General features: G+C 42.2%; 1 protein-coding gene across 4 annotated transcripts in view; it reads right to left on the bottom strand.

Annotated features, from left to right (window-relative positions):
- The window catches only part of DAAM1 (dishevelled associated activator of morphogenesis 1), a 191846-nt gene that overhangs the window by 67976 nt on the left and 98053 nt on the right, over nt 1-25817 (bottom strand). For all 4 annotated transcript variants that reach the window (XM_070797677.1, XM_070797679.1, XM_070797678.1 and 1 more), the window contains one exon: nt 15737-15826. In XM_070797677.1, coding sequence (XP_070653778.1) covers nt 15737-15826 — 90 coding nt within the window. The remainder of the gene's footprint in view (nt 1-15736; nt 15827-25817) is intronic.

Below are 25817 nucleotides of genomic sequence, written 5' to 3'. Positions count from 1 at the left end.
GTCAATAGGGCAATGAGCAACTACATTAGACACAAGACATTTCAATGGACAAGAACATTTGCACTGTGATCAGTTTTTTTTTTTAAAAAACAATCTGCAGGTTTGTTAAATAGCTCAAAAATAGTGAAAACTGAAGATTACTCTGAAGAGTGCTATAGACAGAACATTCAGAATTTTTTTTTCCTGGCATTTCAATGAAACCACAATTTAGCAAAATAAAAGATGACTAGTACTTCCTGGTTGAAGAGGACACAGTCTACAAAGGTGTAATGTGGAAACCAAGCTGTATGACTAACACTTTGCACCAGACTCATCACATCTAAATTACACAAATGCTTGTGTGTGCATGCTCAGTTGCACCCTATGGACCATAACCTGCCAGACTCCTCTGTTCATGGGATTCTCCAGGCAAGAATACTGGAGTGGGTTGCCATTTCCTCCTCCAGGGGATCTTCCTGACCCAGGGATCGAACCTGCATCCCTTACATCTCTTGCATTGGCAGGCAAGTTCTTTAACACTCGTGCTACCTGGGAAGCCCAAAGCTTTTGCTAAAGAACACCTACCCCATCCTTACCAATTCACTTCACTTCAATTCTGCCTGCTTCCACTGCCTTGTCTAGTCTGTGTGGCATGGTTTCTATTTATGCATCTCTGAGACTGATTTGAAACCACTGAGACGATTCTACTTTACCCCTCCCCCATTATATCCACAGATGCACCTGGTTCTCTATCCTCCCCAGAAATTTGCTGGTCAAATAGCTGAGACACTTCTTTTATACACACACACACACACACACATACACACAATTAATTATTTGGCTACACTGGTCTTAGTTGCAGCACATGGGATCTTCAGTTGCAGCATGCGAGATCTAGTCCCCTGACTAGGGACTAAACTAGGGACCCGTGCATTGGGAGCACAGAGTCTTGGCCACTGGACCACCAGTGAAGTCCCCTGGAATACGTCTAAGAAATTTTTCACTCCTTACCAAAAAAAAGTGGTCAACTCAGTGAGTTTAGACCCACTCCCCAACTCCCCAACTCTCACCCCAGCCAGAAAGAAAACTACACTTGACCACTATTCAAAAAAAAAAAAAAAAAAATCAGGCTTGTGCTACTTCTCCGCCAGCTATCACTTTTATTCTCTCCAAAATTAAGAGTGCCACTTTAAAGAAGTCTAGTCTCTCTGTGGGAACAGCAGCGATGAAACAAAGAGTAACAGTGTGACTTCAACAGTAAGGAGACCAGCTGCATTTCTTAAACAACTCAGGGGCCCAATCTGTTCCAACACCCTCTTCTTTCCTGAAAAAGTCTTGGCTGACCTTACAGAACTGAAATCTTACAAGTCACATGCTACAGGATCCTTAGGGAAAATGTACTTCGTGTGCTAATATAGCTGAGAAAATAGCCACAATCCTCAAGAACTAGAAGCTGAGACTTTACAGCCCATTTTCCAAACTACGAGATATTTATTTCATTTATTTTAACAAGTCACTTTTTTGGCAAAGTACTTCATGGCATGGAAACTGACTGAAACCTAAACATCTCAATCAGTGTAAATCGAACATCTGAAGCCAATTTTAGATGACAATTTCCCTTCATTTTCATGGCATAGAAAAAGAAAAAGGCTCCGATTATTATTTTCAGAAATGACACATTTCCCTGCTGCCTATGACACAAAGGTGTGCAATGACTTAAAGCAAATTACTTCTATGTAACCTGTGAAGAGCAGAGTCTTTGACCCACATTTCACCTGCGAGTGCTATAGACCCAGGTATGACTCAGTCCAGCTGGTTGGTGAGTCGACATGTTTGGACACACACCACTGGGCCCTCATGCATGTGGAAATCCAACCAGTGGTGTCAGTGGCCTTTGTTGCCTCACATCTTGCTGCCAGATTTGCTACCAGACCCGCCTTTCAGAATGCTGGAAAGCAGGTTTTGATGTTCTGTAACCTGCTCTTGGGAAAACAATCAAAGTGTGTTTATGATTTGCAGTATAACACTTAACACGAGACCATAAAGAGAGGACTTTGGAAAATAGTAATTAAACTATGAAGAGAATTGGGGGAAACAGTGAGCCCATAGAGGCATGTTCCATTAAGGGAAGCATTCTCAGGATGCCTGTGAGAAATGCTACGGCAGGGTTAACTGTCCCCTGCAAGGACAGTCGTAACTGTATTTCTGGTTTTAAGTCATCACTGACTCTTTAATTCAGAATACGACTGAATTAATAACAGCAATTTTGGCAAAGAAAGAGAAAGGCATCCATCGGAAGATGTCACCATCTCAGAAATGCCTACATGTGAGGATGTGGGCAAACGGAGCTTAGAAACTGAGGAAACATAAACCGCCTTTCCTTACATATGGGGATAGATGAAAGGATGGCATCCTAAGGCTGCTCCAGTCAATGCTGTTCCACAGTGCACTGAAGAGTAACAAGAGAATTTAAGACACTAACTTAAAGTTGGTATTCTTCAGTAGGCTTTCTACTGCGACCCGTTTCTTGTTCCACACATTACTCAGTTTCTGGAGTGTAAGAATCTGGAGAACCCCACAAAGAAGTTACTAGAGGCACATTCTAACTTACACTGGGAGCTCAAAACTTATTCCTACTTCTCAAGGGGAAGAAGCTCTGAAATGCACCAACCATAACATGGATTCAATAACATTAGGTGTGCTAGAGCTATTAGCTAAAAGAATGAAAAAAAAAAAAATATATATATATATACACACACACACACACACAGAGGAAAAACTCAAGTAAAGTGGCTTTTTTTTCCTTCTTTGATCTCTCATCCAAAGTTGGTACTTTCTTCTACTGATGTCTTTCCTAAACCTGTCTCCTGGAGCTGGTGAAGTCAGGCTGACTTGGGGTGGTGTTTTATGGAAGTAAGTGTCATAGGATCTAGAGAATCTGAAGCGAACCAGGGAGAGACCCAAGGGAAAGAAGCATGGTAGGTGACACTTATGTACAACCATAATCTAGGCATAACAGGATCCTTCAAGAGCAAGAAGGATATATAACTATTACACATGCTACATTCTCCCATCATGTGTCATGGCAGACAGTGCTCATCAATTACCACACTATTCGTATTGAGGTTATTTATAACCTCCAAATGCTTCTCAAAGCCCTCTGGGCTTCAATCCCTCGTTGTTTATACAGTTGGTAATTAAGATAAATCTTTTTGCCATCTCTGCTTGGAGTTATTCACAGTGAATTCCATTAACCAGGGAAGGAAGCCACAGTCCAGAGGAAAACTGACACAGAGGAGGTATGTTGGTCTGGACTGTCTCATGAGCTACATGTCCCTGGGCTGGTGATAACCAGAACAGGAGGCTAGTTCTGGATTCTCATGTGTGAGATATAGCGATACTCTTTTCCAGAGATGCAGTGATTGCTGAGAACACTCATTCAGGGTGCAATTCTATACCTGCAGATTGCAGAATTTTGGAAATGCAATGGACCAATGCCTATGTGCTCCAACACAGAGGTAAGGGGCTCAAAGGGTCTCACAGAGTTGCATTTAGAACCCTGGTTCCACAATGGCACTGTTGACAAGTATTCTATGACAAAGAGTGAGAGCTCCAAGACTGTCATGTATTCCAAACTCTGCAATCAACACATGATGGAATTCGTCCTGCAGCTGAGCTGTCAAAAGGAATCTGCTTAACAATTGAGATTTGGAAGCCAAAGTTAGCTGCTCTCTGGTAGCTGAGAACAACTGCTCTCCCAAGATCTCCATCCAAACCCACAGCTCCAAGTCTCTTCCACTGGACCAGAAGTAAGAGCGTTCTTTGCACAGCACAGCACAGATGCAGGCGTGAGTGACAAGTACAGAGTGAAAGCCGTGGGGCTTGCTTCTCTAGCCCCCGTTCCAGAGGGGAAAATAGAGCTCCACAGGACACACAACCCCCACACTCCCCATGACTCCATGTTAATTGGTTTGTCCAACCAAGATACCTTACTTTGTCTCAGCTATATGTTGCCTATTTATTTTCACTGTTGTTTGAAAGACGGTAAGTGAATGCTAAACACAGGGTCATTCTCTCCCTCTGTCTACCACCCTGGTGTTCTCTAATTAGAGGGGAAGCAAGGCCTTGCATGAAGGGTGTTCCTCACTGAAGAAATGCAAGTAGGAGGAGGCACAAGAGAGAGATGGTATCCACAGAGCAGATACATATCCACTGTTCTCACAAGGCTGCAAAGGACAAAGCAGAGTGAAGAATCATAGACCAGCAATCTCCAAGCCCGAGAACTGACTTACTTGTACATGGAAACCACCTCAGACTATAGGCAGGGAGGATAGACAAGCATCGAGTTACCCATCGCAATTTCTCAGTATCTGAAGGAATTGTAGAGTACAAGAAAGGGGAGAGGCTTTTATAATTTGTATAGAGAGATGTCCCAGAAAAGGGTGCTCTGGTTAGAAGAAAAGAAAGAGGCCCGTTGTGTGCTTTTCCAGCCACGGTGCCTGTTTGTGCAGACGTGCTGGTTTTGCACCTGCACTTCAGTCACCCGCCAGGGAACTGGCGGAGGCCTCAGAGGAACTTCCTGTGCTTGATGATGGCATATATCAGTCAAGAGCTGGCTAAAGATGGAAACACAGCTTCCCTGGGTCTGGACCTGAGGGTGCAAAGAGGTCTAGAGGAGAGGAAGACCGAACCACACACAGCGGTTTCCTTTGTAGTCAAACCAAATAAACAGAATGCTGAGGGAATGGGCCATTTTTAGGTACTTGTAACATTTTGTACTTTGGTCCTGCTTTATGGCTATTTGAGTGGAATGCTTTCATTCTCTAAACTTTGAGTTTTTCTTTTTTAAATGAAATGTTTACTTTCTACTCCAGGAATTTGTACTTTAATTTGATTTGCTAAGCTCTAGGAGAGAAAACTGAAGAACTTTAATGACAGTATCTTGTACCCAAAACATTCAAACTTATGTAAAGTGATTAATCAGGGCATACAGACACTAGTTCCACCCCCTCCAGCAATACCAAGCCCTTGGATGGTTGATGACTAATTTGCTGCAGGTAGAAACTATTACAAGCACCTTAGAGAGCAATTAAGGTGAAAATGTTCAAATCAAACAACACAGTAATTACATGTCTAGGTGCCTACCCTAGGGAAATTTTTGAACATATACATAAGGATAGTTGCTGCCATTTTCTTTTTAAATAATGAAAACTTGGAAACAAATATTATTCAAAGAGGGATAAAAATAATTAAGCTGCAGCATGTTCATATAATGAAACATTATATGGCAGTTAAAATGAAGACATACCATATATTGTTAATGGATATATACATTCAGAGAAAGAAATATATATATGGGCAAAGGAAAACATATCACCTTCAGAATAGAGGTCACCTTTGGGTTTCAACAATGTTTACCATGTTTTCTTTCTTTCTTAAAAATCCATGGTATTAAAAAATGTTAGCATTTGTTAAATGCAGGTATTTATTATATTATACATGTTTTTGCATATAAAAACATTTCACACACACACAAGAATAATCAACCAGGATAAACTAGTTTATCACACGACTGAGGAGAAAGTTATTAGAAGTTTGCTAGTTTTCATTTTTTAGAAATTTTAGAGAATGTCAATTTATTGGAAGCCAGAAACTCCACCCTGGTAATTAAGTTTAAGACTTCTAACAGTAACAGCCATTGTGGAAAACAGCATGGAGGCTTCTCAAAACACTAAAAATAGAACTACCATATCAGCCAGCAACTCCATTCTTGGGGATATATCCAAAAGAACCAAGCACACTAATTCGAAAAGATACATGCACCTCAATGCTCATGGCAACATTATTTATAATTTCTAAGATATGGAAACAACCCAAGTGTCCATCAACAGATGAACAGATAAAGAAGATGTGGTATACACACAACAGAATACTACTCATTCATAAAAAATAATGAAAATTTGCCATTTGCAACAACATGGATAGAACTTGCAGGGCATTACGCTAAAGTGAAATAAGTCAGACAGAGAAAGACAAATACTGTATGGTATCACTTACATGTGGAATCTAAAAAACACAACAAACTAGTAAATATAACAAAAAAGAAGCAAACTCACAGATACACAAAACAAACTAGTGGTTACCAGTGGGGAGAGGGAAGGGATAGGGACCAGGCTGGGAGGAGATTTAGAGGTACAAACTACTATGTATGCAATAAATTACAAGGATACACTGTATGTCCCAGGGAATACAGCCAATATTTTATAATAACTATAAATGGAGTATAACCTTTGAGAATTCTGAATCACTACATTGTACACTTGTAACTTCTGCAGTATTACACATCAACTATACTTCAATAAAAAGACTCCTAATAGTAACGGTATCTGCTACTTTGTTGAAACATTCTTTTATTATTTCCTCAACACTGACATTTTGTTTTATTACCTTAGTTTCAGAAATCATACAGCTAGAACACACATTAGATTATAACGCTGCAACTTTGAACAAATTTTGCTGCTGAGCAGAGAACTTGTAAATCCAGTTCATTTTGACCTAATAAGTTACTCATTTGTGAATATTGATTCGTTTAATGGAACCTCTTGATGTTGTGTACTACTAAGGGACTTTCTTCCATTGCAAAAATAACAGTTGCAATGTTGTCATCTAAAAATATTCTTTAATTGTTTTATGTTGAAAACTGAAGATATTTACTAACCACTTGCCTTTCCTAGGCCACAAAGAAGGAAGCTTAATTCTATTTAACAACACAGCTTGACGCACATACATGCCCACTCTCCAGAGTTTAAGTAGTGTTCACAACTGCTTGCCAGGCAAGCCCAATGATGTGAGCATCTCCACTGGTTACCCAAGGTCAGCAGGGACTGAGTGCTGCAGTGGCATGTGGGTGAAAGTAAGAAGGAAGTGGAGTGGAATTTGACTTCCTTTTCACCTCCATCATCCAAGACATAAATTAAGGATGCTCCTGAAATCAGATTCAGGGTTCTACTCAGAAGTTAAGGGACAGCCCCACTGATCAGTAAGGCAAAAAATCCCTAGAACTTCTTAATTAAATGGGGACCCTCTTTAACAATTTCTGACACTCACAATAAAGACTTTCTTGGTCTCTTCCCTTATCTTCACAATGCACCCTCCTACCTTACTATCTCCACCTTGAAATGTCCTGTGAGAGACTAAGGGAGAGGTGCTGTTCTAAGAAACCCAGGTATCATTATTTATGAATATGAATCTGAATCCCTGGCTAGCATGAGTGTGAACGAACAGAAACTCAGTCCACACCATTATTTCAATTACTGTCACCATCACTGACATTATCAGTGATAACATTAACATCGCCACACCCCAAGTTCTCTGACAACTTCAAAATCGTATTTTCTCAATTTTCACAACAATTTTATGAATTTGACCTCATTGTATAGAGAAGAGAGAAATGAGCTGTTAAGAAATATGCCCCAAGTCACACAGCTAGCTAATAAGTGGGGTACCCTGCCTTCTCAGATTACCCTTTAGATGGACTTTAACTATGCAAAGTCTTTCTTACAGTTATTACTTGGCTTCTATTTATGATGGAAAAAAGAGAGTCAGTCACACTATGCTGAAGTTTAGAACAACTGTGAGGGACAAAATTTAGGAAACCTTCAGGCAGATCCATTAATGGAAAAACTGTTGGAGCCAATCCACCCCAAGGGAGGCGGGGAGTCCTCTCACTGGTAGTACCTCTAGACTGAAAAACAGAGAACTCTACAGAACTGGAGGGCTACACCCCAACAGAAGAATCCAGAAACTGTTCACTCACTTCCCCAAGTACCAAAGAAGAAAGATAGATATGCTTTGGTTCATTCTATGGTCAAGCTTGTTCTCCACTTCTTCACTGAGCTGAGTCAATGTTAATGACAACACAAACTATGCATTCAGGACCATCTGGACACCCCAGAGCAGGAGTGGTAGCAGGCACAGCTGGAATGATAGAACTGGTAACGAGGAAAAACGGCACCCAAATGATATTATTAGATAAAGATTATAGGAAGAGGAGATAAGTAAATCCTCGTGAACCACCTGCCTTTGACAGGGATACAACTTTGGTTTAAGGGCTGCCAGAGACAGAGAATCCATGAATTTTGGACTCCAATTCTGAAAACTGGTGCTCATTTTGATAGCACTGGCTTTTGTAACAAAAAGAAAATAAAGACAGAAAATGGGGCATTGGCTATGAGATTATGCTACTTAGGGGAGAAAGGGCCATGAGAAACAGTTTCTCTTCAGCAGAAAGCTGAGGCCATCTCATCAGGACCAAAAATCACCATGCTTTCAGTCACTGCTAAAAGAGATAAATGGTATTGAAAAATTCTGGGTGATTTACAGATTCACCTTTGTTTTAATCCTCCCAAGGAAGAGTAAATAAAGGGCCCCTGAGCTAAAGAAAAAAAAAAAAACAAAAACGCCAGAGTTGTCTTGACAACACAAGCACTAGTTATATTTTAAATGATATTTATTTTTCCTCCTAATTTCAAAGAGAAATATGAATTGGCTTTGCAATGTTCAAGTTGTCTGCTGCTGCTGCTAAGTCGCTTCAGTCGTGTCCGACTCTGCACGACCCCATAGACAACAGCCCATCAGGCTCCCCTGTCCCTGGGATTCTCCAGGCAAGAACACTGGAGTGGGCTGCCATTTCTTTCTCCAATGCAGGAAAGTGAAAAGTGAGAGTGAAGTCGCTCAGTTGTGCTGGACTGAGCCAACTGCCTACAGGTTTCAGGGAGGGCAAGCCACAAGAGACTCTTATGGGGAAGATGTGCAGGGTGGCAGTGAAGCAGCAGCCATTTTGTAGTTTATAGCCACTGTCCTTTATCAGCTGGCTCACCTCATTGGTGGGAATCAGTAGGCAGGTATACAACTGCTCCACCTTCCCCGGATCCTCCTCCAGCCTCTCCTTGGCCAGGGATGTGTGTGTGTTTGTATGTGTGCGCACGTGCATGTGGGTGTTGAACTCCATGACTAATGGCTCAGGCTTCTGCAGGACACCCAGTCCAGGGTCAGCCAGTGGGACCTGCCTCATGAGTCAGTCTGTCCCTGTGGACTCCAGCCTGTCCTTGTTCCCCTCTCTTTACACTCACCCTCCCTCCCAATTGCCTGCTCAAGGACATAAAGCTCCAGCATTAGAAGCAAAGACAGCAGCTTTACAGGAAATGCTTAGCTAGTTTCTGTGATTACATTAAGGGTTAATCTCTTTGCATGTGATTTCCCTCAGCATGTGTTTCTCTCAGCAGCCTTGCTTTTCTGACTGAAACCTGACAAACTATACTATACATGTTTTTTAAAAAGAGCAATTCTATTTTTACCATCAAAAAAACAAACAAACAAACAAACAAAAAAACCTTATCCCAAGGTAGGAGTGAGAATAATGACTATTGGTACATTTGGGAAATATTTGTATAAAGAAATAAATAAATCAAAATTAACCACCCACAATCCCACCAAACAACAGTTTCTGTCTACTTCTATAGATATAGAAAATTTCTTTTGCATATTTTTGATGGTACCAATTACAGTTTTATTTCTCTTGTTAAACCTTCATTTCATCCTGAGCAATTTCCCAGGTCTTCAAAATTTCTTTGAAAGCATGACTTTTCAGTGGCAGCAAGATACTGTTATGGTTTCATCCTATAATATAATCATCCCCCTCTAAGTTGTTGACCATCACTGGCTTTCAGAGACAACACTGCAAAGAACACCCCAGACATAGTTCTTGGTGTATCTTTCATCACTACCATGAGATCAACTCCTGGAAGATGCATGTTCCAGGCTCTGGATACATATTATCAAATTATTTTGGCCACCATCTTTAGATCTATCAGCATCTCATACTTAGGTCAATGTTCAAAACATTTATTAACAGTATAACCTGGGTATCAGTGAATTGGAACTAATAATACAATGTGGGAACAGAGTCCTGCTGTCCCCTACCTGTCTTGCCAGGAGTTAGCCCTCGAGTCCCTGAATCATGAAGGAAGACTGATTGGCCCTTTCGGGGAAGGTCAGATTGTCAGGAGAGTTTTTATTGGGAGGGCTTGAGGCAGCTACTCTTTACCAACTAGAACTGGCCATATTGTGACAGACACCACAGTTTCACTGCTATGGACACTGAGTGAATAGCCTGAGTTGGTGTTTTCACCTGACCTCTCTGGGTTGAATAAACCTCAGTTACTTCAATCTTCCCCTCAGTGTCTTCATTTTTCTAAAGATTAAGCCTCTCCATTGATTTCCTAACAAGCTCTAGAAACTGTGTTTAGTAAAGATCAGATTACCCAACAGTCTAAACTTGACCTTTTAGGCACTGGCAGAATGGACAAAGAACAAAGTACAAGTGAAGAGGGAAACTGTACAGTGTGTGTGAATATAGCTCAGCTGTTGGAAAAGGAGCCCATTCCAGATGACGGGATGAAAGCATGACATCAGCTCCCTTGCTGGCATAGCCCTGGAAGTGGTCACGGTGATGAAGGACCTGTGTCTCCATCACACACGAACACCCAAGGCTTGGAGGCTCCTTCCTCTGTGCCCTAGAGTCTGCTTACCTTAGAATGGAGCTTACGGAAAGACCTGGCAGTTATTTGATTTCATCTGCTTCTACCTGGACCATCCACTCCAGCAAGGAAATCTGACTTGTTTAATCACCTTCAGCATCTAGCCTATATTCTGCCCCAGATACTCAGTACACATCAGGGTGATACACAAACCAACTAGCCCTTTGCCAACTGCACTGTTTCATTGGCTGAAACACCAGATCTGCAAAGCTTGTTGCTTCTTCACTGCTTCAGTCTGAGATTAAACACGCATCCTCACCTCCCACAGCCCGGGAATATGTAAACAAGGCAGGGAGTTTCAGAACCTAGTGATACCCACTCTCCTCCAGTTACTGTGCTTCCCTCAAGTATTCTCAGAGAAGCAGAGTCAGGAAAGACAGGCCAGTCTTATTTCTGATCATTTTTAAGTCTGCCACATTCTGTAACCTCTTAGCACTTAGGAGCACAAAGCCCAGCTGGAATCCATTATCAGGGTGAAAACTCAATGGTAGGAGACCAAACCAGGTATTTCTAAAGAAGTCCAGAAACAGTTACAGATACCTAGTTTTCCCTCTCTCCCAAATCTCCGACATCTAGCAAAGTGGGCACCTGAAAACCTAAGGCTCATTCTACTGAATATTCAAATAATTACAGTAAAGAAGGACCATGTTAGTCGCTCAGTTGTGTCCAACTTTGGGACCCCATGGACTGTAGCCCGTCAGGCTCCTCTGTCCATGGGATTCTCCAGGCAAGAATACTGGAGTGGGTTACCATTTCCTTCTCCAGAGAAGAGGAGACCTAACTTATCCCTCTTTGCTTTCCGTCAGGAGACTGGGAACAACCAGGCCATTAACATATCAACATTCCACTTCCTTGCTGTACAGCTGATTTGTTTGACAGTCCTGTAGAATACTGATGGTTCCTTTGTCTTTAATTCCACTACTAGCATATGTTCCCTTAAATCCCTGTTTTCCACTTCCTCCTTGTGCTCTGAATGCATCTGAAAGATCCTTATGACCATTCACAATGCATTGCTTTTTTTGTGTATGTGGTAAAGGAGAATTCCTTCTTGTGGAGCAGACTGGGGAAGTGATCCAATAAGGATATGCAAACCAAATAAAGGAAGTGAATGAAAGGTACCAGGAGAATTCTCAGCCACTTTTCCTTGATGTCTTCTGAACATGCCTAGCACCAGATCAGCACTTCCCACAAAGCTGAAAGGCTCAACTGCAGCCAAGTTAGACAAGGTTCTTGAGTGATTTAATTAAACTAGAGTCAAACAAACTCAGCAACACAACAAAAACTCACCTTCTCCAAAGCAGACCTCAAAAGATACAGAAATGTAATATGGAGAATCCAGAGCCATTTACTTAAGCCTTGGCTTAGGGATCAGAAATGCATGGAGGAAACATTAGGTGCAGTCATCAAATTCTGATCTTAGCCTCAAATATCTGATGTTACTACAGCTCACAGCTTCTAATTCCATCCACTGACTTTGTGACTCTGAAGCTCATGGAGAGGGAAAAAGCATTTTCTGGACACTGTGAAGGACTGGTTAAGTGACACAACTACTGCAGCTGCTCCTGTGAAGAAGTGTGACTAAAGATTTCTGCCTGGGCTGGTAAGACTGCTGTTGCCATAATACAGTGTGTATACCATCTTAGTTTCTCCTCTCTGAAGACCTACTCCTTACTTTTCCCAGGGTTTAAAAATCATGTTAACAATAAGCAAATACAGCATGGCCAGATGCCTTTCGTGGTCAGATGGTTCATTGTTTAAAAAGCTTCAGTTTAAAATCCAAAAGATTGTTAACAGATGCAGTTTCTGGACGAAGACTGGGAAAAACCTCATTTAAACAAAAGAGCATGTTGTGATTGGAACTAAAAAGGGAATTACCTTTAAAGATAAGAACCACAAACATTTCCTATTTGAAAATACCCCCAGCTCCACCAACAGAGCCTTTCCTTGGACCTTTCGTAAAAGTTAAAAAAATTTGACAGTGGACTGCTGCATACGACAAACCACGGCTGACCAAACCACTCTAGTCATTTTTACAGATTTGTTTGGACTTTCAACAAGGCCGCAACATCCATCTCTTGCTCTCCCCCCGGATTACTTAATTAGGCAAAATTCCAATTAATTTCTTTCCAATTCTTTTAGCCCCAGGAACACTTTTGCAGCTTTCATTTTGGCTCTGGAAATGGGTTTTCAACCAGAGGACTCGGATAAAGCTGTTTGAGAAATGAACACAGAGCTTGATAAGCAGATAGCCACCGCTGGGACTCAAGTCTCTATTGGATGGAAAAGAGCCACTTGGCCGAGGAAGGCCAGGCCCCATCTTCAGTTCCCAGTGCCGTCTGTCTCCACAACTGCTGTGCACTTTTATGCAGAAAGCTTGCTTTTCCCCAGCTCTGTTTCTGTTGGCGCTCATGGACCCTTACTCTATGGCTTCACTATGTGTGAGAACATCTATGATGCTCTGAGTTCTAATCTTGAAAGATGGAAAGTCTGAAGGGGCCATGAGGGTGTAGCTTTCCCTTGGCCTGAGAAATGGATGTGGTCAGGCTTGCTGGTGACAAGTCTGATTTGAAAAGGCTATACCCAAGAGATGGTCCAAGGAAAACAGTCTGTTCTTGGTGGTAAGGATGGCCACCGTGGGCTCCTTTCTGAGAATGGGCAACCCATTTTGAAGGAGGCAAGGTTCTCTGAAGAGGGCCAAGCATCGGGCCCTTTTCTTGCAAAGGGTTTTGTGTTCTCTTATTGTGTTATTTCTCTATTTATTACAGGGTCCCAAAAGGTTAGTTGTAGACCCAAAGCACAGCATAGTTTTAACAGTTTGAGAAGCTCTAATCAATAAAATCCTCAGTCAAGCCATTTTAAAGTGAGGCAGATCTATAAACTCCCGGGATTCCCCAAAGAGTTAAGATGGCTTTTCCACTCAGTCACACTATTGCTAAGTCATAAAGGGAATCCAAGCTGCTGGAATGAGGCTAACGGGAAAACTGCTTTCCCAAAGATCTGCACAATTGGACCAGGTACTCGCAGGGATAACCCATCCGTCAGGAAATGGGATTCCGAGGCCAGTGGCCACATCTACATCCACTCGCCTACAAAAAGCCAACCCCACCACGCACATAGGAGACAAGGTCTGAAAGAGGATTTGATAGGCCAGGAAATTGAAAAATGAGCAGCAGCTGTGAGGCCGAGGTCGTTTCTATCCTCCAGGGCTTGCCGTTTCTAATCTAAGGGGCAGTAGTTTCCATGATTAACTTTCAATTGCCGTCAAGGGTGTAATAAAATCTGGGAAAGAAGAAAACTTTCCCTTCGGTAAGCTGCTCCCATTCTCCTGCCCCTTCCTCTCCTCTAATGCATATTCTCAATCCCACTTCACGTTGTTTCCTAATTTTGAGAAAAAAATCTGCGCTCGTTTGAGCCAAAATAGACAATGTCCTCTGTGTACTCAGGCACTTAAGGATTTTTCTTTCTCAGTTGTAGGGGCCAGGTTTTGAAGGCAGCTGCCTGAAAAGTTCTCTTGTTTTCAAGACCATTCAACATTATTACTATCAGAACCCAGCACATTTTAATTTTCATTAAAAATTTTTTCCATTTAAAATCTCTTTCCTGAGCGATGACCCATCAGTTTGACAGAAGAGAGGTCTTCCCATTGGTAAGATGTTCACGGAGAGAAAGAAGAGGACACATTCATTCACAAACACATCTTACTGGTTACCACTGCATTAGGAACCCTTAATGCTTGACATGATCTAAGTGGCTCAGAAGTTATCTTCAGAGGCTACAGTTGGACACATCTCTCAGCAAAGACCCCTGGAACAAAATCCCACATGTAGTTTTATCAATTACAATAGCTCACATGGAAAATCAAATGTGCTTTAGTTTGTTTGAGAGGTAGGTATAAACCCAACAACTCAGTGGTTCATTCATCATACCTTCACTTCCAGGTATCAGATGCTGGTGTTACAAGGGTTATAAAGCCTGGCACGAGGGGAATACAGGAAGGTTCACTGCTGGAGAGACGCTCCCAGGAGGGGGCATGCCAATTACAAAGGCAGCGTGGTGCGGGGGTCGGAACCATGGGGGCAAACGGAGGTCCTCAAATGCATCCTAATCCACTAAGGAAAGGTTTCCCTGGCTCATACTGTGTCTTCTCAAGATACTGGATTGTTATAGCTTGTTCCAGTTTCTTTGCTTCCAGAGGTGAGTAATCCAGCACCCACTCTGGTTGGAGAGGTATCGTTTCCCTTAGGAACCAGCCCTGCCCTTTCTGCTTCCCTGTCCTGATGTAAGTCTCCCCCAGAACAGATAGGAAAGCGGCAAAAGCTGGCCATGAACACAAGTGGTTCCAAAAATGGGTGAGAGAACAGTTGCAGAATGTGCCACCGTGTTTGAAAGATGGCAGGGTGAGCTTTATTGTGGGAGATACAGTCCACGGGTGGTGCCTAGTGCCACGGAGGCTAGGGAAGAGAGTTAAGTACTTTCTCTACCCCATGAATTCCTTTCTCTCCTCCTCCAAAGGTACCAGAATCCCCAGCTTTTACATGCGGATGACCACCCAGAATAAGACAGCATTCCTGGCAGGGGGGTGTGGCCATGTAGCTAACAGTGGGATGTGAAGGAACTCAGGTCTGGGACTCCCGATGTGGCCCTAAGAGCGGGGGTGGGGAGCTGCGCCTTCCCCATTTCCTCCAGCCCCAGTTTGGAACCTGAAATGGATGGACAGCCACTTCACACCACGAGGACAAGGCCACGTCTTAGAGATGGCCAAATGGAAAGTTGTTCGAAGGTAGTCCCAGAGAGTGGGGAAAACTGCAGCTGTGAAACCACAATGCTGGTCCTCACCTGCCTACATACAAACTTTCATGTAAAGGGCAAGTTTTGGAAAAACACGTCAACCTTCTGTAAGCTGATGTTATTTAGGGGTCTCATACACAAGGTTATGAATAATGGTGTGAGGTGAGGGGGTTACAATGAAGTGTTGATAAAATCAACATCCGAGGAGCCGGTCCTTTACCACATATAGTGCTAAGGCCACAACTGGGCACATTCAATCTGGTTTTTACATTATAAAGAACTGCCTGAAGTCTGGTGGTGAAATGGGAGCGCAAAGGGCATCAAAACAATAATAATTTTCCAGTTAACCATAATCATCATGAATATCTTACCTTTTTCTTGCTACAGTATATCTGCCATTTTTTCTCTGCTGGAAGTGCAAACATGGCTTCCCTGTGTTTGTCTGTGAGGTCAAGTTCATCCTGAGAAGACAAATAATAATAATTAGTTTACAAATTAACCGTTATTCCTATAAGGGAAGTTTTATCAGCATCACCAGAGTGAGAAAACAAAGCCAACACATATTCAAATGAACTTAGGAAAGACCAAGAAGCTGCTAAGTGCCAGTGTCTGTTACCAGCATTAAGAAAGCAGGTCCCTGGCCTTGGGCTGGGCACCCAGTGCAGCCCTACACTTACCGAAGGGTGGGGAAAGCTGGCTGGGCACGGACAGAGTTGTCCTGGGCCAATGTGTACTGCTACAGAGGGTCCATTGAACATTAAAGGTCTTTAAAGCTCCAGAGTTTGGAAGGATTTACTAATTTTTACAGATGAAGGACTGGTAAGGATGGCCCTACAAACACTGACAACTGGGATGGGCCCTGAGGGACATGATGAGACGAGCGGAAGAAGAAAACCACGGGTTGGGATGTGGTAATGAATTAGAGTATCTAGGGGACACTGACCAGCTTAGCTGAAGCACTGGTTTATGCAAAGAACCATCAGATAAAAGCTTTGGGAGGTAAGGAGTGACTCTGTGGACAATCTTCAAGGCCAGATTAAGGAGTTTATTTTCTTGACCAAGAAGAGCCAGTGAAGGTTCTGAGAAAGGGAGTGACATCTGTATCACCAATATTTATTCAGTACTTCAAATGTCAAGCACTGTGCAGTCATTTTCTCGTTTAGCTCTCATAATAACCCTGAGTTCCACTCATGATCACACCCACCTTGTATTAATAATACTTGTTGTAATACAGCTGGGGGAAGTTTTGGCAGAAGGTTGGGTAAGCAACCTGCTCAAAGACCATATATGCCTGGTAAATGATGGGGCTTAGAGTTTAAGCCTAGAGCTGTCTGACTCCTGAGCCCAGACTCTCAGTCTCTCAGATCAGTGTCTGGAAACATTAATTTTATAGTGGTGTGCAGCTTAGATTGAACACTGAGGGAAGGCAATTTATGAACATCTATAACTAATGAACAACAATGAGATAATGACTATAAAGTGCATAGGGAACAGTTCTTGGCATTTAATAACTCATTCCATGGTCAACATTATTATTGGTATTGAGCACCTGGTACAATTTTATTCCTATAGGGAAGTTGAATCTAGTTAAGAGCGGGAGATTGATGGGTGTGAGACATATTAAATTACTATAAATTAAGGCACAATAATAAGGTTCAGCTAACTGAGGCATATAATGCAGCTCTACCACTCGTGGGGCTCCCATCTTACAGTTCTGCCTCTGCTGGATCATCAAGTGCTATCATTACTTCCTTGAGAAAAAGCTCACATTTTCCCTTTGTTTTGTTTCCAGTGAAGCCACCCAAACTTATGCCCTAATCACCTCTGCCTTGGCTCTGGCACCAGCCTCCCCCAGTTCCTTCTCACCCTTCCGATCCTTGCTACATCATGACCACTGATGCGTTAGCCAGTGGTCCTCAGACTTGAGTGAGCAATGGAATCACCTGGAAGGTTCCTTACATCACTGATTGCCTAGTGTTGAGGACTGAGAAAGTGGGAGGAAGTACAAAATGTCATTAGTTCCACACTGCCTGCAAAATTAATTATACATCCCTCAGCCAGTCTTTTGAAGTCTTCCATTTATAACCCCAACTTAATTGCCAGGCTTATTTCTCGTTATCCCTTTTGCCCTGATCTTGTTAACCCCTGCACCTCCAGGGCCTAGACACACAAGGTCTGATACATGCCGGCTGCCTGGGAAAATTCTCATTAAGCCTCTGTTTCCCCATCTCCAGGATGGGCCTGTCATTTCAGGGCTCTGTGAGGATTTGCAACATCAACTCAGGTAGTAACGCCTGGCATAGGGAGGGGCAAATGTACTGTGGTTAGTTCTCTCATCTTTAAAAAAGATGCTATTTTCTTTTAGGAGCAAGGTAAGTGGTTAAGTCACTAAAACACACACTCAGACACTAACCACTAGAAACTAGTTAAGAATTTCAACAATGTAAAACCAAGGAAGGAATAAAAAATATTTACAGAAAATTCCATTATAAGGGAACATGTTAAAAATGTTAAAATTTTGTTATGCAACTGTTATATACATATGTGAAATAATTATTTTTTCCCCTTTCTTCCTTTTTTAATTTCCTGTAAGTTATACCTATTCTCATCTACTGATGAATAGGGGGATATGGCGACATAAAGCACTTCCCAACAATTAGGGTTTTCTTGGGGTGGGATTGTGGATTCAGGTCAGTTATTCAAATAGCCCAATAATATGGTGCTTAGTTTGGGGAAAAGGGTTGTAATTTGTGAGAGAAAAGTGAAAGTGAAACTCGCTCAGTCATGTCTGACTCTTTGAGACTCCATACAATCCATGGAATTCAGTAGGCCAGAATACAAGAGTGGGTAGCCATTCCCTTCTCCAGGGGAATCTTCCCAAACCAGGGATTGAACCCAGGTCTCCCACATTGGAGGTGGATTCTTTACCAGCTGATCCACAACAGAAACTCAAGAATACTGGGGTGGGTAACCTATCCCTTTTCCAGGGGATCTGCCTGACCTAGTAATCAGATTGGGATCTCCTACATTGCAGGTGGATTCTTTACCAGCTGAGCTACATGGGAAGCCCTGATTTGTGAGAGAACAGTGCTATTAATATTGTATCCTTTACTACACTGCATTACTGTTTTTCCTATCTGAGCAGAGGTGTGAAGAAACATGTGAATCCTAAAAACCTCGAAATTCACAGCAAAAAGTATTAATATTACTATATTTTGCTGTTAGAGTTAGAAAACTTCTGCTGAGACACAAATGACCAATTTTGAATTGAGAAGACATGGTTGAATTAGAACTTCAGAGCAGATGGCTTCATGCAAGGACAGAATTTCCATAAAATAATTAAAAATTGCTATAGGCCCTCTAGGCTTCCCAGGTGACTCACCGGGTAAAGAATTTGCCTGCCAATGCAGGAGATGCAGGTTTGATCCCTGGGTCGGGTGGATCCCCTAGAGGAGGAAAGGGCAACCCACTCGGGTATTCTTGCCTGGGAAATCCCATGGACAGAGGAGCCTGGCGGGCTACAGTCCATGGGGTCACACAGAGTAAGACACAACTGAGCATGCACACACACAGGCCCTCTGGATGTAATGTAGGATTACAGTAAGACTACAGGAAGGAATACATGGATAGTGGTAATGGTAACAGCTAACAATTCGGACATGACTGAGCGACTTCACTTTCACTTTTCACTTTCGTGCATTGGAGAAGGAAATGGCAACCCACTCCAGTGTTCTTGCCTGGAGAATCCCAAGGACGGGGAAGCCTGGTGGGCTGCCGTCTACGGGGTTGCACAGAGTCGGACACGACTGAAGTGACTTAGCACAGCATAGCATAACAATTACTGAGCACTTTCTGTGTGCTTAGTAGCAATGTTTTTATGGATTAATTTAGTTTATCCTCACAATAATCCTATAAAGTGGGTAGTAGTATCCCACTTTCCAGGAAACTGAATCAGACAGATTCAATAGCCTGTTCAAGGTAACACAGCTAGTAAATGGTGGAGGAGGAACTTGAGGTTAGACTGTCTGGTTCCAGATCCCATGTCCTTAACCACTAGCCTGTTCATTCTGTTGATCATTCAACAGGTGGGGAGAACCATGACACTGACGTCAGTAGGAAAAACGCACCCTTGAGCTGCACTGGCGGCCCACTGGGCCTGCTGAGTGTCTATTTACACAAAGAGGGAGACTTTGTTGTCAGATACCCCTGAATTCCAGGTCTGGCTGTTATGGATTATGTAAAATTCAAGCATCCACTAAATTTAGGCATTTTAGGTGCAGGGAATAGAAAGGTATCACAGAGCTCATATGCTTGAAGGGGCAGAATAGAAATCAAAGAATCACAGGATCCCAGGGACGAGCACACAGAGTTGAGCTGCCAGAGCCCATTTGCTACGGGGAGTCATGGGGCAGGGAAGGCTGTGATTGAGGTGAGACCTGAGAAATGAATAAAAATTAAATAGGTCAAAAGCATCACAGACAGTAAACAGCAGCCTTGCAGGCAGGCCACTGTGAACGTTGGTCTTTATCATAAGAGCAATCAGAGGTCAATGGCAAATCTGAGCGAGGAGGGGTGACATAGATTAAATAATAATTGGGAGTGCCTAGGCACAATGCCCAGAGTGTAATGAGACCCCCACCCCTCCATTCCAAAAGTTTCTTTGCTCTGACTCACTCTGGTTTAATAATATGGCTTGAAACAAGCCTGCAAGATTGGAAGAGACTATCACACAGCCTTAGAGATCAATCAACACCTATTCCATGTCCTACCCATTCCAGGACCATGGCCAGACATTACAAAGGACGCAAAGATGAATAACAGACCCCAATCGCATGGAATTTAGATTCCAGTTAGGAAGACAAGATGATAGAAGGCTTCAACAATTCCTCTTCTTCTCAGGATAAAGTCCAAATTCCTTAGCTGGTAGGTAGGGCCCTTCATGATACGGCCTTTGCTGACTTGCCCCACCTCACCTCCTCCTCCTCCCCCCCCAGCAGCCAACTTTCAGCACTTGGGATCACAAGTTGCCCGTTTCTGAAACCTTTTTCCAAACAGCCCTTCCCACCATGTCTAAGAATGAGTCCCATTTATCTAAAGCTTTGGGGGTTTCCCTGATAGCTCAGTTGGTAAAGAATCTGCCTGCAATGCAGGAGACCCTGGCTAGATTCCTGGGTCGGAAGATCCTCTGGAGAAGGGAAAGGCTACCCTACGGTATTCTTGAGCTTCCCTTGTGGCTCAGCTGGTAAAGAATCCGCCTGCAATGCGGGAGACCTGGGTTCGATCCCTGGATTGGGAAGATCCCCTTAGAGAAGGGGAAGGTTATCCACTTCAGTATTCTGGCTTTTACAAGGTATCTAAGCTTTTACAAGGTATCTAAGCTTTTACAAGGGATCAGTTGTCCCCCAGGCAGCCTACCTGACTTACCTTGGGGGGTGGGGGTACCCCTCTCTGCTCTCCTACTAACCTTTTGGCATTAATCACATTGCCGCAGTTATCACACTTGCATTAATCACAATCACATTGGCATGTCTGACTCCCTTCCTAGACTCATCTCCAGACAGCAGGAATGAAATTTGTTCTGTTTATCTTTGCATTAGTTGCCAGGACCCAAAACAATATCTCATATATAGTTGGACTGAAGAAAAAACTAAGGTGAGGGCAGGTGGGTATCTGAAAAGGAGGGAGAGGGGTTATTATGGGACATAGCAAAGATCAATGCATTTCAATAATTCAAACCCATCCTCCCTTCCTTTTTTTTTTTTTTTTTTGCAGTAAGATGGTGGCACTAATGGTAAAGAACTTGCCTGCCAGTGCAGGAGACATAAGAGATTTTAGCCTGGTGGGCTACAGTCCATAGGGTTGCAAAGAGTCGGAAGCGACTTAGCACCCATGTACGCAGAGTAAACAATTTTCGTGTTTTGGCAAAGGTATACATTGAAGTTTTTTGCACTTTAACCTTCAGAAACTGGTTGTACCATTCTACTCTCCCACCAGCAACATATAGCAGTTTGGGTTACTCCACATCCTCACAAACATTTGGTACTATATCTTTAAAATTTTAGTCATCCTAGGGCTTTCCATGGAGAAGGCAATGGCAACCCACACCAGTACTCTTGCCTGGAAAATCCCATGGATGGAGGAGCCTGGTGGGCTGCAGTCCATGGGGTCGCTAAGAGTCAGACACGACTGAGCGACTTCACTTTCACTTTTCACTTTTATGCATTGGAGAAGGAAATGGCAACCCCCTCCAGTGTTCTTGCCTGGAGAATCCCAGGGACGGCGGAGCCTGGTGGGCTGCTGTCTATGGGGTTGCATAGAGTCGGAGACGACTGAAGTGCCTTAGCAGCAGTAGCAGCAGCAGGGCTTTCCAGGTGCTGCAAGTGGTAAAGAACCTGCTTGCAAACCCAGGAGACATAAGAGATGCAGGTTAGATTCCTGAGTCAGGAAGATCCCCTGAAGAAGGGAATGGTTACTCACTCCAGTATTCTTGCCTGGAGAATCCCATGGACAGAGGAGCCTGGTGGGCTATAGTCCTCCGGGTCACATAGAGTCAGATACCACTGAAGTGACAGCACAACTTATGTGAAGTGGTACCTCAATGCAGTTGTAATTTGCATTTTCCTGATGACACCTGATGCTGAGTATGCCTTTTGACAAGTTCACATGACATTCACACATATTCTTTTTTGATATATTTATTCAAATCTTTTGCCCACTTATGAGTTGCCTGTCTTATTGTTGCAAAACATGTCCTTTGGCAGAGGTATGTACTGCTAGTATTTTGCCTCACCTGTGCCTTTTCATTTTGTTAAGTCTATTTTGATCACTAAGTGTTTTTTATGCAATACAACTTCATAATATTTTTTCTTTTATTAAAGTTAGTGCTTTTTATTTTCTGTAAGAAATCTTTGCAAGCTGCAGATAAAACAGAACAAAACTCTATGGTTTCTTATGGAAGCTGCAACCCACTCCAGTACTCTTGCCTAGAAAATCCCGTGGACGGAGAAGCCTGGTGCAGGCTACTGTCCATGGGGTCACAAAGAGTCGGACACGACTGAACGATTTCACTTCACTTCAGCTTTAGCTTTACCTCCTATGTCTGAATCGATACTCTATTTCACAGACACTACTCCTGGGGTCGTTCTTTGGTTACAAAAGGGATGGACTGATTTGGCTACTTTCTTTTTCAGCTACCTGCACTCATTTAGATACACTGCTAGGCAAGCTGGGGAATGAAAGCACAATTGACTAAAGGAGGAAAAAGAACAGAGTATAAGCTAATTTGAAATCATCTCATACATTAGTTTCTTCAAAATTACTTCAAAGTAATATTATAAGAGATTTTTCATTTTGATAATTCAAATACTCAAAGAGGCAATCATGGAAAACAAAACAATTAGGATCACAGCATCTCATATAGTATCTCTTTACATGAATTTTTAAAGAAAAAAAAGTCAACCTATAGAAGTAGAAAGGAGATCAGTGGTTGCTTGGGGCTAGAGGCAGGAACAGAGATTAACTGCAAATGGACCCAAGAGGAGATATGGTGATGAAATTATTCTAGAGCTGGATTGTGGTAATGACTGCAAAACTATATAAATTTACTAAAATGCATTGAACTGTATACTTACAAGGGGTCAATTCTATAGCATGTAAGTTATATCTCAATAAAGTTCTTAAAAAACAAAAATCAAGCCTGGTTGATGGAGCCCCAGGAAAACAAAAAATTTCAGAATAGAGAAAACAGCGCCGTGTGTACATAGTAAGGAAAGATCATTCTGGTTGAACAGTTAACTAAAACAAGGAATCTATTTAGAAAAGAAACATTGGGGGAAAATGTATGAAGAGGTAGGAAAGGGAAAAAGTGAACCTCTTTAAGTGGTTCAATCTGAGAAATGTTACAACTTAAATGCAGTTTCTGTTTGAAACCATGATCACTTCCATGAAATATTCTTGTCCTTCCCTTGAAAATTATGTAGGCTCCAGTAGTATGCATTCCATTTAGACCAAGAGTTGGGCAATGTTTCCCCCAATGTCCCTTAAGATTAAATTAGGTGATAGGTTAATATAACAATTTAAGTTCTGAAGAAACTTTTCAGTGTTTTTTGTTTCTCCTGAGTAGTGATCTAGAGAAGAGTACTGGCCTTCTGTGGGTTAATAGTCAAGTTTTTCACTTGTTCAATTGCTAAGTCCTATCCAACTATTTGCGACCCCACGGACTACAGCACTCCATGTAGGCTTCACCTCCTTCACTATCTCCCGGAGTTTGCTCAAACTCAAGTCCATCGAGTCAGTGATGCCATCCAACCCTCTCATCCTTTGTCGCCCCCCCACCTTTTCATTTCCTCTTCCCCTCAATCTTTTTCACTAAGATTAACAAACAAATATATTTAGCACAACCCCAAGAAACATCCCGGTTGCTTCTAGATCACCTTCTAACCTCTCACCTTACTCTCCCCACCCCCAATTTTTGCAATCTGGCTATGTCAGATATTGTTTTGAGGGCTGGCAATTAATCCAAAGATAAATAGAATAAATTTAGTTCCTGTTACTATACCTTACACTGAGATGGCCTAGCTCCTTTCATTGGCCAAAGAATTTTTTTTTTTCCATATTACTCCTTCTTGGATAGGGCTTTAAAAGTTAAAGGAAAATGATTTAGTGAATGGTAAAGAAAGAAACATCTGCACCAAGCATCATTTTTCTCCACAGAAAGTGCAAGTTTCTTAAAAATGGAAACCAACAAAGGCTTTTCTTCTGTGGGAAGATACCAATTATGTTTTTCATATCTTTATAAAACACTTATTTCCTATATTTTTATTAGCTGGGAGAAAACATAATACTTAGACATTTTTTTTTATTAAGAAGAAAAGAATGCTGAAGGAGGTCCAGCTGTGGGAACTAAAGTTCTGGCTTCATCTCTCACAAAGCATGTTATAAACCCCACTTGGAAAGATTCTGCACAAAGAAACCCCACCAGTTCTACATTCTAGAGTAAGCAGGCAACTCTATAGAAAAATCTATATAAATCAGAAAACAATTGGCATAGCGCAAATAAATCTAAGGAAATGGATTGATTCACTAGATAAAGCAAAGGAAGGAATTTTGAAATAATATACAATAAGGGTTTTGAATGAGTTGAAAAGCTCTTTTCAGAGATGTGAGTGAGGCTAAAATATGGAATTATTTATAACACCTTCAATGCTATATTTAAAGGACTTATTTTTTAAACATCTACCAAGTCAATAGATTTCAGTGAGCCAACAACAAGTGAGTTTTCAGCTAACAGAAATCTCTAATGAAGGAATTCAGGATTCCTATTTCTGATGAGTTAAGCTAACTCTGTATCACAGAGAAGTAGGAAGACACGTGTTGAATGCTCGGGGAAACAGAGATTAAAAACACGGAGAGAGGGAGAGCTAAGACAGACAGGTCCTTGGGGTTACCCTGCCAATCAACCCACTGCTTTGTGTATGTTTCTGTTTTGGGGTTGTTTGGCTTTGGTTTTTAAATGGTCCTTGACAAGGTAATCATCCATTTGACTCAATGCACAGAGCTCACAGTATTTTTTAACACTATATTATTCACACAAGGGTAACTTTTCTTCTTCATATTAAAAACACCAGGTATTTACCCATAGCAAACAGGCCCAAGTTACCCATCCTGATCCCACCCACCAAAAGTCTCCCACATGTCCAGCAGGCAGCAACCCCCCGGTTCACCTCACACAAACCCAACAGCAGCGGTGCCTTCTCTGGATTTAGCCCTCTCCCTCATCCACCCTCATCTCCCATGTCTAACCTCATCTCCCACCCCACAACTCAACACTACCACATACAAGACAAACCCTCTTGGAGGGACAAATGGCCAGGCCTTAAGTCACATGACACAGTGATAAGTACCACATAAAGCGGAAAGGGCCAGACAAAGCGGACAGAGGACTGAAGGGTGGCACTTTCACAGCAGCAAAATTAGACTTCTATAAATGTATGGAGAAAATGTACCCTTCAGCTGCAGTAATTCATTAAATTTATGAACATCCATCCGTCCCACAGCAAATAGCCACCACATCCACGAGTCATGAAATGCCATCACAGCTCTTAAAATTTAACCACCATGACCTTGAGAACAGTATTTTATTTTCTTAGGGATGGTTGGAAACCTGAAAGTTAGATAAGCCCTTTGTTGGTTTAAATAGAGGAGCGTTCAGTGAATTATTACCTGTCCCTAACCAGTCAAGACAGACATAAATGGAAAACAACAGGGAGTGTTAAGTCCCCAAAGAGATGTGTACACACAGAGAATAAACCTTAAAGGTTTTCAGCCTGTGAGATTTCTGCCAACGTTCTTAGTCATTACAGAAAATACCACAATATGACTCACCACCACCTACACAATAATGTTCTCTGTGTCTGACAGATGTGTTTTCATTCGACATATAAAAATAACAAC

Source organism: Bos indicus, chromosome 10, assembly GCF_029378745.1.
Source record: "Bos indicus isolate NIAB-ARS_2022 breed Sahiwal x Tharparkar chromosome 10, NIAB-ARS_B.indTharparkar_mat_pri_1.0, whole genome shotgun sequence".
Lineage (NCBI taxonomy): Eukaryota > Metazoa > Chordata > Mammalia > Artiodactyla > Bovidae > Bos > Bos indicus.
This window is presented reverse-complemented; position numbering and strand designations above follow the sequence as displayed.